Raw genomic sequence first — 13,185 nt, forward strand, 5'->3', positions numbered from 1 at the left:
AGGGAGTTGGAGCTGACCAGACGTCATCTGGTTGAACGCAATGCTGAGCTCAACGCCCAGATCCACGTCTGCGAAGATGCCAACAATAGTCTCAGGAAACACTGCCTGGATCTCGAGGGGGCCCTCAAGAGGTGAGGCTTCTATCGGGTCTCAGGTTGTGATACGAGTTTTTGCTTGAAATGTGTGTTTTATGTAAAAACAGCAGCAGCCTGTTGGATGTGGAGTTAGTCCAGTATTCCTATATCATTTTTTTTCAGATAAAAACAATTATTTTTTCCCTCACATCTTAAACAGAACTGTCATTGAATTATCTCAAAATAGTATCAATTATTTTTTCTCAAGTCTTAAACAGAACTCTCTTTGAATTATCTCAAAATAATAATTATTTTACCTTTTAAAATTAATAGACATCTTACCTCTTAAAACAGAACTTGCAAGTATGCCTTAAGTCTTAAAACAGAACTATTCTACAGAAATTCCCCATCGCTGTAGTATGTATAATTTAACAGCAGCTATTTAGCATTCTTTCAAGTGATTTTGTCATTGTCTAGGCAATTCACCTTATCAGATACTAAATCCTGGTCTCGCTCTCTCCTCAAAACAGCTTTCAGCACCAGTAGTTATGTATGATTTAACAGCAGCTATTTTGCACTCTACCAAATGAAATTGTCATTGTCTAGGTATTTCGCTTAATCAATACTGAATCCTGGTCTCACTCTGTCCTCGAAACAGCTTCCAGCACCAGGTGAAGGACAAGGAAAAACTCGAGGAGGACATCAAGGAACTGCAGTGCCTGCTGGACAATGAACGCGAGGCGAGGCAGAGTGCCGAGGCGCAGGTCTACGTCCTCAAGAAAGAGAAATTCAGTCTGGCTTCGAAAATTGAAGATGCTGAAATAGAGGTAAGGGTTGGGAGGAGTCCTTCTGCTTCCTCTGTTTAGTTTATGCTGGTTGGAAGTGGAGTGTATATCTGTTTTTACTTTAGTTCATGTTTTGTTGAAAGGGTGGTGCTTATATTTTACTTTACTTCATGTTTGTTAAAAGGTGGTGTATATTTGTTTGATTTTACTTCAGGTTTGTTGAAAGGGCGGTGCGTATATTTTACTTTACTTCATGTTTGTTAAAAGGTGGTGTGTATTTGTTTGATTTTATTTCATGTTTGTTCAAAAGGCGGTCTTTATTTCTTATGCTTCATGAAAGGGTGGTGTGTATATCTTCATGTTTGTTGAAAGGGTGGTGTGTATATTTCACTTTACTGCATGTTTGTTCAAAAGTTTGTTTGCATCTCTATTACTTAACTTCATGGTTGTTGAAAAGGTGGTGTGTATATTTAACTTTATATCGATTAAAAAGGTGGTATTTTTTACTTTTCTTTGTTTGTTAAAAAGGTGGCGTGTATCTCTTTTTACCTTAGTTTAATTTCGTGGTTGACAGACCCAGTTTGTTCAGTTGTATAACTTCTCTCTTTTAACTCCCTATTGTCCATTTTTATAATTACTCGGTCTGAAATTGGGCCACACTTTTGGGGTCACCACTTCTGACATAAAACTGGGAATTGTATTGTTCTCTTTTATTAAATTTTAACCACGTATTTATGTATTATTCGTTTGCTTGGACTTTATTTTCGTGTCTCAACTTTTTTTTCCGATTTTTATATGCGACTGGATCGTTTGAAAACATTGAACATTGTGTATTAGTGGAGATGCTCGTTTGAAGATAATTTAGGAGTCTCTCGAGAAAGTCTCGTCTCGTCCATCTCAGCGTCTTTGACATAATAGATATCAGTTTGTCCCCGTTTGCGACATTTGCGTAATAAACACCATCACATTTTTAGCACCTTTTTCCTCATGGTGGCTGGGTTTACTGAGCAGTGATGGCAAGAGTGAAGACTCGTATTTTCGTGATCTTGCTCCCAAAAATTGGCACCAGTATTTTCACTCGGGCGACAATGTTATTTAGATATGTATAAGAGAAACATGATGAAGAAGTGCTGTTAGATTTCTACAATTTCATGTAAGATATTCCTGGAACTGATGTTTATTTTCATTGCTTTGTCGTAAAACTACTTTTGCATAGGATTTCTTGCAGGATATAGGATACCTTTTAAAATAGAATTTACGGAAATCTGGTATAAAGGGGTCCTGTGAGCTTAACAGTATAAGGGATCAAGGTTTGTTTCGATACTGATATTGTCAAATATATTATGTGTCTAGTGTTATATTGACTACTTCCTTTATTTTAAAAGCATGCATGTTTTCGCCATCAAATGACCCATCCTGTGTGTTAACAACTAAACCTTTTGGCTCCCACTTCAGTATATAATAATGGGGTTTCGATCTAATGTAAATTTTCCTCATATTCCATGTTACAGTGTGATGTTGACAATTTTATGCATTTTGGAACTGCATATTTTCTGTTAAATGGAAGATCCTGCAGTGTTTGACCAGATTTAGGTATGATATTTTTTTCCATGAAGGGTTTGCTGTATTTGACATGATTTAGGTATGATATTTGTTTACTATGATACCCATCATCCTCATATTAATGTCAAGAGAAGAATAACGAGTTCGTATATCATCGTGCCTGACCTCGCATGACCTCTTTTCAGTTGAAATGCTGCCAAGAAGAGAACTACAGGGCAAGACAGCGGGTGTGTGACCTGGTCAAAGAAAGAGAGAGTGACGCTGCTTCCTTCAGACAGATGATAGATCAGTATAAGACCAGGCTGAGCGAGGAAGCGAAGATTGCAGAAAACTTACGGGAAGAGAATAAGGTAAGTGTTGTCAAAATGTCAAAAAACGCTTTCAGTGGCGAAAGTAGTGCCCGTTAAGTTTATCATGCTCAGATGTGTAGTATCGTTTTCTCTGTCGATAACGTCTGTGGACGTTTTCTTCAGGTGAAAATCCAGGTTTGGAGGGCAAACTTCACTATTACGGAAATTGTAGCAGTATAGCTGACTGCAACACTTAAATTATGGTCGAATTTTTAAGATGTAAAGTGTATTGGCGTATGGATAGAAATAAAAGTTATTTAATGTGAGAAACAGTCAGGCTGTTAATATTTCAACAGACAGGAACACGTTATTTTTATTAGCCATAGGTTATGTCTTTTCAACTACACTATCTTCAATTGGCCTTTTCTGATTGGTTTCTGAGACATAAACCTCTAAAAGATTTTAAACCAAAAAGTAAATTAATGGAGAAATTCACCCTCAAACAATGTATCTATTAATGTGATGCAATGGATAGGTATCATTATTAGGCTTGTAGGATTCCAGCTTGCGTTGCAACTGGGTTTGTAATAACATGTACTGATAATAATATAGAGTGGTGGATTTTTTAAGTTTTCATGACAAAGAGGTTTATTTACCCTCGATTAAGTATCTAGAAGGCAAGAATCTCAGTGACTACTCTGTTTTTCTGTACACGTAATCACCTTCAGATTTATGATTTACAGTATTTATGTGTAACCCGTATGAGTAGGAACATAGGGAGTGGGAAGATTAAAAGGGAAAAAACTGCAAACGAATCAAGGAAACTAAGTTGAACCGAATCAACAAACAAAAGTTTAGGATATACTAATCTTATCATAATGCTAAGCAACCCCCAAACCATGCGCAAGAGAAGTCTAAAGATATTGACATAATTTTCATTAATACAACATGGTATATATAACAAAAACCAAATGTTTTTATAGTAAAAAAATGACCTGTAATCATGGTAAAAGAAAAAACAATATTGTTGAGCAAAGTATTGCTAGAGGTTTTAGTACTGCTTTTTGGTTGAAAGTTATGCTTTGTAAAAAAAGGAAAGAAAAAAAATGATTTGGTAAAATTGAAAAACTCACAAGGAAAAAGTAAAAGAAATTATCAGTATGAAAATTTAATGTATTGCAATGAAAAGGAAAAATCGTCCAGGATTTAATCTCAATTAGGTTGCTTGGTAAAATAGAAGGGTCAAGTATCTATTGTCTGTATGATTTCTTTGTTCTTTGGACCTATTTTTACTCTGCCAGGAATTTGAAGTATTTGCTTTTCAATTAACTGTGATTATAAAACTCTCATATAAAAGCTCTTCTGAAGTTTAGTCGTGATAGGGAAGTATTTGATGATACTTATTACATACTTTATCTTCAGATAAGATAGGTCAAGTGGCAGTAAGTGTTTTGTGGAGAGTCTCAGTCCAGATAGGTTACTTATTTTTTGGCAGACCACATGATATAGTGGGACTGTTTTGGTGTTGTTCGTTCAAGATAGGTTTGTAATTTGACTCAGTATGTGCCTGAATGGATTGGTACAAGTTTGTGTTATATCAGTGCTGTGTTTTATAAGGTTCTGATATTTTACTTGTTTCATAGTCATTTGAAAAAAAAAAATTTTTTTTTACTTACTCACTGAAGAAGTTTTGCTTATGAGGCAAATTCTCTACATTTTTTCAGGTAATGTTGTGACTTATTGAAGAAGTACTGTGCATTTTTCTCTACAAGTTTGTTTTCAGTTGGTATTAGGGTTTAAGTTAAAAATACTTAATAATGTTTGTGCAGGATTATATATTGTAATGCTGTTCCCCAATAATTAAATTACCTATGTACAGTATACATAGGTAATTTAATTATTGGGTCAGGGATCTTTTGCTTAACGTGTGAAAAGGGTTGTCGGTACTAATTTGATTACCAATATCAATTTGAAATATTTATTTATTCCATCAATGAGAAAGAAGTCGATGTCACTACTACTATTTCATGCAAGCTCTTATTTATTTTCATGCATATTTTCACTGCAAAGAAATTTTTTTAAATCTGTTATTTAGTTGCACTGATATTATAGAAATAATGGTTTCCACTCAACCAATCAAAAATATATTTCATTGTTTTGTCGCTATTAGTTTAGGTAATTGGATGATTGCCTTATAGCATTACTTTTTCCATATTAATTTATAAGGAACTCTGAGATTTGTGGGATGTTTGTTTACAGGTTACCTTCACCACATTCTGTTGCTAGATTTGATAACAGCAAATGGACTTAAATTGAAAACAATTGACAGTAATCTTATTGCACTGCACCACTTGCCATAGCTTTGTCATTACTGTTAGTCCCATACTGACTGTGGATTGGTTGAGAGTGAAAACTGTAGTAGATCTTATTTTTTCTCCATCAGCCTGTATGTCTGCTTGATGGTATGTCGTCGTGTTATACCATGTCAATAAAAACTTGATACTAACCCTCTTACGCCGAAGTGGTAAAAAAAAAAAAAAAATTGTCTCCCGTGTGCCGGAGGTGTTTCAGAGTGAGCGCGGAAGAGGAAAAAATATTTTTTTCAAAAAATCACAGCGCGTCTTAGTTTTCAAGATTAAGAGTTCATTTTTGGCTCCTTTTTTTTCATTGCCTGGAGTTTAGTATGCAACCATCAGAAATGAAAAAAATTATCATTACCATATATAAATAATGCGATATATGATAGCGCAAAAACGAAATTTCATATATAATTGTATTCAAATCGCGCTGTGCGCAAAACGGTTAAAGGTAACAAGTTAATTTTTTTTTCGTTGTAATGTACACTAAATTGCGATCATTTTGGTATATAACACATTGTAAAACGATAAAGCAACACAGAGAAAATATTATCACAAAATAATGCATGAATTCGTAACGCGCGGACGTAAACAAATATTTTTTTCAAACAAAAATTCACCATTAAAACTCTAAATAAATTGTCCTAGAGAACTTCCAATTTCTTTCTTTCAAAATGAAGACAAATGATTGAATATTACTATACTGTAAGAGTATTAGCTTACAATTGCAGTTTTTGACCATATCTGACGAGTTAAAGTTGACCGAATGTCGAATTTTTTTATATATATTTTTTTTATATGCAATTATTTCGGAAATAAGAAAAGCTACAACCTTCAAATATTTTTTGTTTTATTCTACATGAAATTGCGCACATTTTCATATATAAAACTCTATGAAATGCCTAATATGAAACTGAGCAAATATTCCGAGAATTGTCCTTACTCATAATTCGGAGATCTGTGGCGGAGAATCCGCGCGCGGAGGGAAGGAAAGATTTTTTTTTAAATTCACCATAAATCTAAATATTTTGCTAGAGACTTCGAATTTGTTTCAAGATGAAGATAAATGACTGAATATTACTAGACTGTAAGAGTTTTAGCTTACAATTGCGTTTTTCGACCATTTCGGTAGAGTCAAAGTTGACCGAACGTGGTTTTTTTTCTTTTCTATTTATCGTGATTTATATGCAAATATTTCAAAATGAGAAAAGCTACAACCTTCAATTATTTTTTGTTGTATTCTACATGAAATTGCGCACATTTTCATATATAAAACTTTATATAACGGCTAATTTAAAATGGTGCAAACATTACCACAATCGCACGTATGATTTTTTCGGAAGAGTTACCGCGCGGACGTAAAGAAAATGTTATTTTTTCATAAATTCACCATAAATCGAAATATTGTGCTAGAGACTTCCAATTTGTTGCAAAATGAAGGTAAATGCTTGAATATTACTAGAATATAAGCGTTTTAGCTTATAATTGCGTTTTTCGACCATTTCGGTAGAGTCAAAGTTGACCGAAGGTTGAAATTTTGGCAATTATCGTTATTTATATGAAAATATCTCAAAACTGTTAAAAGCTACAACCATGGGTTGTTTTTAGTTGTATTGTGCATGAAATTGCGCACATTTCCATATATAAAACTTTATATAACGGCTAATTTTAAAATGGTGCAAACATTACCACAATCGCATGTATGATTTTTTTCGGAAGAGTTACCGCGCCGACGTAAGGAAAAGTTTTTTCATAAATTCACCATAAATCGAAATATTGTGCTAGAGACTTCCAATTAGTTGCAAAATTAAGGTAAATGATTGAATATTACTAAAATATAAGAGTTTTAGCTTACAATTGCGTTTTTCGACCATTTCGGTAGAGTCAAAGTTGACCGAAGGTTGAAATTTTGGCAATTATCGTTATTTATATGAAAATATCTCAAAACTGATAAAAGCTACAATCATGAGTATTTTATTGTTGTATTCTACATAAAAATGCGCACATTTTTATATGTAATACTTCATGTAATGGCTAATTTACAATGGTACAAAAATTATGTCAAAGTGACGAAATAATTTCCGAGATGTGTCACAGATACTTTTTAGTGCGGCAAGAAAGAAATTCGCGCTTGCGCGCCTGCGTAACGATTGTAAACAAAACAACACCTTGATCCGTGAACTCCCAGCATCCCCAAAGGCGCGTGATTCAAAAGTTTTAGGCTGGTAGGCCTTAAGTATTTTTTTCCGCGAATGTTAAAAAAAAACTTTTGTAAGTCGACGTAAATACGTCCAGTCGGCACACGGGAGACAAAAAATGTCGACGTAAAATACGTCCAGTCGGCGTAAGAGGGCTAAATTGCCGTGCATAGGTGAGCACGAAGGAAAGTTGTCCATCTGTGTCTAAAGCTTAAATTGTCATCACTTGCAGTTGAAGGGATTTCATTCATGCCTAGTACTGTGATTGACTATCTTACATAGAAATGGCTTTTTGTCATTGTACTTTGCTGCCGTGGTTGAAGCGATTTCAGTCAAGGTAGACCATTGTGCATAATTGTGTATAAAAGGGGATTGTTCGTATTTGTGTTCCATCTAGATTTTGTTTATATTTATGTGTGTCAGGTGATCTGAAAAGCTATTTTGTCATTATAACTCCACAAACTGGTCATCTTGTCTATCTGGTACGGGTCACATTTACCTTGTTATTATTTACCTTGAAAAAGAAACCCACAAAATCACTGTGTAACTGTTTACTTCTAAGTATTTACATTTAATTTTACTGGAGTGTGGAGCAAAATTAAATGTAAATACTTAGAAGTAAACAAGTTACACAGTGATTTTGTGGGTTTCTTTTTCAATCTTCAGAAGAAAAACTGAAAGAAGTTTTTGTTTGGTTCATTATTTACCTTGTTACTTTAGAGTGCTGCCAAAAGATAAAATTTCCACTGCAAATTCTGTAGATTTTGTACTCGACCTTGACCTTGGCTATTACTTTTGAACTGTAGAGATAGAGACATGATATTTGGCGTACGTTCTCCTCTAATGATACCATATCAGTTGACATCAAGGTTAGCAGCTGTGACCTTGAATATTAAAAGATAGAATATATTCAGCAAAGTACGTACAAGTTTGGAACAGGATTGAACACAATTTGAAAACTATGAAATTGTAGTGTTCTTGGTACTTTTTTTGAAGAGAGATTTCTGATTCCATTAAACTACATTATTCATTATTCACTTGCTTGAACAGCTTAGCCAAATAGACATACCCAAAAACTATACCAGATACAGATTATTTTCCCTTTCTTTAATTAGTATTAAGAATTTTCCAGTCAATTGATCATGTTGGCAGTAAATTTTATTCTCTTTCCAGGAATTGCACGCAGATCTTCAAAATTTACAAGAAGAGCTTGTATATTGCCAAGAGAAGTTATCAGTAGTACCAGCAGAGGTAATCCAATAAAGTTTCCTATGAAAATGACAGAATATAATTTTGCCTTGTGAAGAAAATTCTTGTTCAAGGACAGTTTGCTCTCTAATGAGATTTTAGCTTTCTTTTCTCTTGAGTGGGCTGTTGAAAGGAAAAATTGTCATTTCAAAGCTATGGTAATTTTTAATATTTCATTTTGCAGTGTATTTTATTTGAATCATTACATTTCAAACTTTCAGCATTCTTAAATTATGAATCCTCTCTATCAGTATTTTATTTTGGTGCTAGTCAGTATGTACCGTATAGGCTTTATCCTCTTTCTGGCTGAGTATTTGGTTTTCTAACAAAATGGTCTTCATTTTCCTTGCAGGTAAATAGGACGGTAGAAGAGGATGATCTTCAGTTGAACACAAGCAGCAGAAGTCGCAAAACCTCATGGACTCCTGAATTATTTACAACCTGTAGTAAGACTCCTCCTGCAACAGAAACTCCAGGGAGTATACGTTCAGAAATTGAAATGATGGTGAGAATTTTTCTTTGCCTTTTTCCCCCCATTAAGTTTGTTATAAGTTCTCAATATGTTGGCTTCATTATTTGCTGTAAAATGAGCTCTTTCCATATAAGAGCTAATTCAGTAATTAGTAGTGAATACGTAAAATCACAGTGTGTGTGTGTAAGAAATACTCTGCACCAATAAATAATTATCTGTGCCTTTATCACCATATTTGTCTCTCTTCTGATTGATGTGCATTACACAGTATTGAATGGTGCAATACTGAAACCTTTTGTAATATGAAGTGCAGTTGGAGAAGAAAGGTGACAAGGTTTTGACTTCAGCTATCATCACATGATGAACAAAATGTTTAAAGTATCTTATTACTAAACACTCAAGGTTGCAAATATTTCAGATATACTCTTGTTTATTAAACTAAAATTGTAACTATTAATTAAAAATCCTCCTTGTTATATTATATGTTACCAATGCAGCAAAAACCTGGGAATCTTAGTTTTTGAATAAAATACATACCATTCAGTTTCCATACTTCCATGTACAAGCCTATGTAGCCCTTGATAAATGCCTTTATCATATATTGCATGTATAATGCTCTTTAGTATAAATACTTTTAACCATTTTGTAAATTCATGATTAGAGTTTTGATATATGTATTTAAAAAAATATGTATTGCATAATTATTTTAGGTGTACATGGAGTAAGCCAAAACCATACAGGATATGTTTTCTTGTTCCAGTTGGCAGACAAATGTATATATTTTTAGTTTTATTATTGTCTAGGGTAACCACACTTTTTTTTCTCGTGTACGTAATTTAACTCAGAATCTTCCATCTGAATGAACAAAAGAAATTTCAAGTTTGAATAAGTATCGGGCACTATTAGGTTATATGAGGGGTCAGAAAAAAGCATTTCTTATTATAACTAATATTATATTACAAATGCTACCTATTTTCTGTGTACACCATGGATTCACCAGACTGTTGTTACCTTTATATTTACTTACTGTACTTGTTATATTGTGATATATACTTTATTGAGATTACGGATCAATATTTCTTGGTAGATTATTCCATCAAGAATACCAATTCTAGTGTGTCTCATATGCATCCCTTACATTTGGTCTCTTGTTTCTAAAGTTGAGAGAAAGTTTATTATTAAAATTTCCAATCTTGAAATAATTATTTTTAATCATTTTAGAGTACAAGCGATGGCTGTATTCCATTTTGTGGGAAATCTGAACGAGGTATGTCAACTGGATCCTTGCATTCTGAGAGAATTTTCATATCATCTGGGAAAGGAGATGCCTCTTCATTATCATTTTTGACCAGTATTGTAAGTATCATGTTAGACGTGTCATTTTCTTTTTGGTTATTAACTTGAAGGTGTATATAAAAAAAGACAATTTTACAGTTTAGTGGTGATAATTTGCATCAGCTACGTGGTAGTGCATTAACTTCATGTGAAAAGTTATCACACTGAACTTACAGACTGATGAAGAAAAGGACAAAATATAATTTCATGGATGTTCATTCATATACTACAAGAACGCCTCATATGTCATGCAGTTAACAGTATCTTTGGTTTACTCTTCTAAAAACCAAGAATGAAGTCATGGTAGCTTGACGTCTTTCATGAAACCTTAACCTTTCATTTAGGTACCATGCATTATTCTGAATCACTTTTACAACTCAGGTTCATTGTTTTGCAGCTTAACAAAAAGTTTAGGTCACTCTATTATTATTAATTAGAATAATTTGTATTCCTACTTTCATATCAGTTGAATTGGTGGAGAGAAAGTAACAACCAGAATGATTCCAGTTCTAAAGGCTTTAAAGACGAGAAAGAATCTGCCATGTATTCTCATTTCCTTAAGCATTATGGTAAGTTTAATATTCTTAATATTCTCTCGTGAAGTGTGAATATTTTTTATATTTAGGTACGTATTAGTGTGAATGGTAGTATTATATTTAATTAATTTGCATGCTATATGTGCTGTATAATTCAGTCCCTTTAAACTGCACTTAAATGCATATATAATTTTTCTCTTGTATCAGTCACATATATGTAAACTTAGCTCAACCAATTAGGTATACAGTTCAGCAGCAGAACACCATTTATGGCAGTATGTTTACATTATGGTGATGTAGAATCATATTTATATGATTATTTAGCATAAAATCTATTATCTTGAGGGAGAAGAATCATTGCAATTTGGATTTGCAACACTATGCACCCTTTTGCTGAAAATTCCCAGAATTACGTGAACACTATTTTTAACTTTATACAGTTGATCCCCCGTATTCGCGTTCTCCGGATTCGCGGACTCACACATTCACGGATTTCTCTCGGGAACGTTTCCCTGCATTATTCGCGCATTCGCGGTATTTTTCTATGAGAAATATCCACAAATTCCTGGTTTTTGTTATCAATTTCATCATAAAATGCACTTTTTGTGATAAAACTATTAAAAAACCAAGTATGAAAATTTTTAGTGGTTTTTCTCAATTTTTAACTAACAAAATAGGCTGTTTTTAAATATCTAACTTCCCTGGTAGTTACATATATATAGCTTAATCCCGCCGATTCGTCGTGCGCACGGCAGAAATTCAAAATTCGCGGCTATCGCCGATAGACGGTCAGGTGATCATACCTGTGCTCCCTCTATCCAGGTACCTGGAACCATTCCCATTTGTCCTCAGAAATTCCCTGCCGTCGGTCGGGGCAGCACGTTTGGAAATTCGCTCTTCTTTGTTTGGGTTTGCTACAATTGGTGAAGTACCCATTTTTTTCTTGGTTTTTTCGTTGATGGCTTTCGCTGATTTTGGACTATTCTTGGCTTTTCTTTGTGCTTTGATAGACTTTGTTGTTTTCCGACTTGGAATTTTTTCTCTGATTTTGGTTTTCTCAAGATGGCTGGCTCTGTTGTGAGAATGTGTGTGAAGGGGTGCAAGACCCGGCTTCCTAAAGCCGCTCTTGATCCTCACTCAATTTGTAAGCATTGCAGAGGACACGTTTGTACTGTTGAAGATAGATGCAACGAATGTGAGAGTCTGTCGGAGAGAGAATGGAGAGACTATGATAGATATGTGAGACGTTTAGAAAGAGACAGAATTAGGAGAGCTAGATCTTCTAGTGTTCTTTCTTCTAGATCTTCTAATAATCTGCCCCCTTCTAACGTATCTAAATCTAATATTCCTAATCTTGATCCTAAGGTAGTAGTACCAGATCCTCCTACGGAGTCGGAGGTAAGTGAACCAACCATGAAGGATATTATGGCTGCGATTTCTGCCTTAGGGGTACAAGTGAAATCCCTTACTTCGGATAAGGAAGTGATGTGGGGTGCAGTGCGGGGTTTGCAACGCAAATTCGGTAATAGTGATAGTGCAGTGGAGGGTGCGTCCGTTCGTGTCTGTCATGCTCCTAGCCCTGGACCTCTTCCATGCTCCCCAACCCCTGGGAGAAGGAACGTCGACCGGCTAAGGGAGGTGAGAGACGTTAAACAGCGGACGGGCATCCCCTCGAGTAATCCTGTTGACGCATCCCAGGACACTCTACCTCGCCACAGGAAAGATGAGAGAAGGAAGTGTTCGGATCCTTGCTCTCCTGCCAATATAAGAGGCAAGATGTCGCACAGGCGGCCGTCCCCTTTGGCAGGAGGTAGGGAAGTTTCGGACAAAGAGAGACTTTCGGTGCTTGCATCTTCGTCTGATGACGCAAGACCTCGACGCGGTTGGCGTCAACCCCTACAGTCAAGACCCCTCAAGAGACGCAAGTCCCCCAGAGCGTTACAACAACCGTCGTGCAGTAATTGGAGCTCGCCGGAGAAGTTCTTATCGGAGGAGGACGACGCATCCGCTCCGAAACAGAGACGCATGACGCACAGCTCTTCGGAAGAAGGAGAAGTTTGCTTTACATCGGTGCATGCTTCTCCCCCTCCTCCAGACTGGGAGGTGTCTCAAAGAGCGTCTCCACCTCGTCGACAAAAGACCACTACTAGTGTCTCCGAAGCGGTAGATGGACGGGCAGTGCCGCCTTCAGTCATTCCCAACAGCAAGAGGCACCGCAAGCAGCGTTCTTGTCGGGACTTCAACCCAGTACATTTAGTCCCTGTTTGACGCCGCAAGTTCAATCCAAGGATTGAAAGGAGAGACGCACAAGAGAGAACCCAAGGACG

At 35.5% G+C, this 13,185-nt stretch overlaps 1 protein-coding gene across 11 annotated transcripts in view; it reads left to right on the plus strand.

The window, feature by feature from the left end:
• Positions 1-13,185, plus strand: part of LOC135194931 (uncharacterized) — a 1,136,289-nt gene that overhangs the window by 472,446 nt on the left and 650,658 nt on the right. For all 11 annotated transcript variants that reach the window (XM_064221135.1, XM_064221136.1, XM_064221140.1 and 8 more), the window contains 7 exons: positions 1-131; positions 733-901; positions 2,608-2,772; positions 8,441-8,518; positions 8,868-9,020; positions 10,209-10,343; positions 10,789-10,891. The exon at positions 1-131 is cut by the window's left edge and continues 28 nt beyond it. In XM_064221135.1, coding sequence (XP_064077205.1) covers positions 1-131; positions 733-901; positions 2,608-2,772; positions 8,441-8,518; positions 8,868-9,020; positions 10,209-10,343; positions 10,789-10,891 — 934 coding nt within the window. The remainder of the gene's footprint in view (positions 132-732; positions 902-2,607; positions 2,773-8,440; positions 8,519-8,867; positions 9,021-10,208; positions 10,344-10,788; positions 10,892-13,185) is intronic.

Source organism: Macrobrachium nipponense, chromosome 15 (genome assembly GCF_015104395.2).
Source record: "Macrobrachium nipponense isolate FS-2020 chromosome 15, ASM1510439v2, whole genome shotgun sequence".
In the NCBI taxonomy this organism is placed as follows: Eukaryota; Metazoa; Arthropoda; class Malacostraca; order Decapoda; family Palaemonidae; genus Macrobrachium; species Macrobrachium nipponense.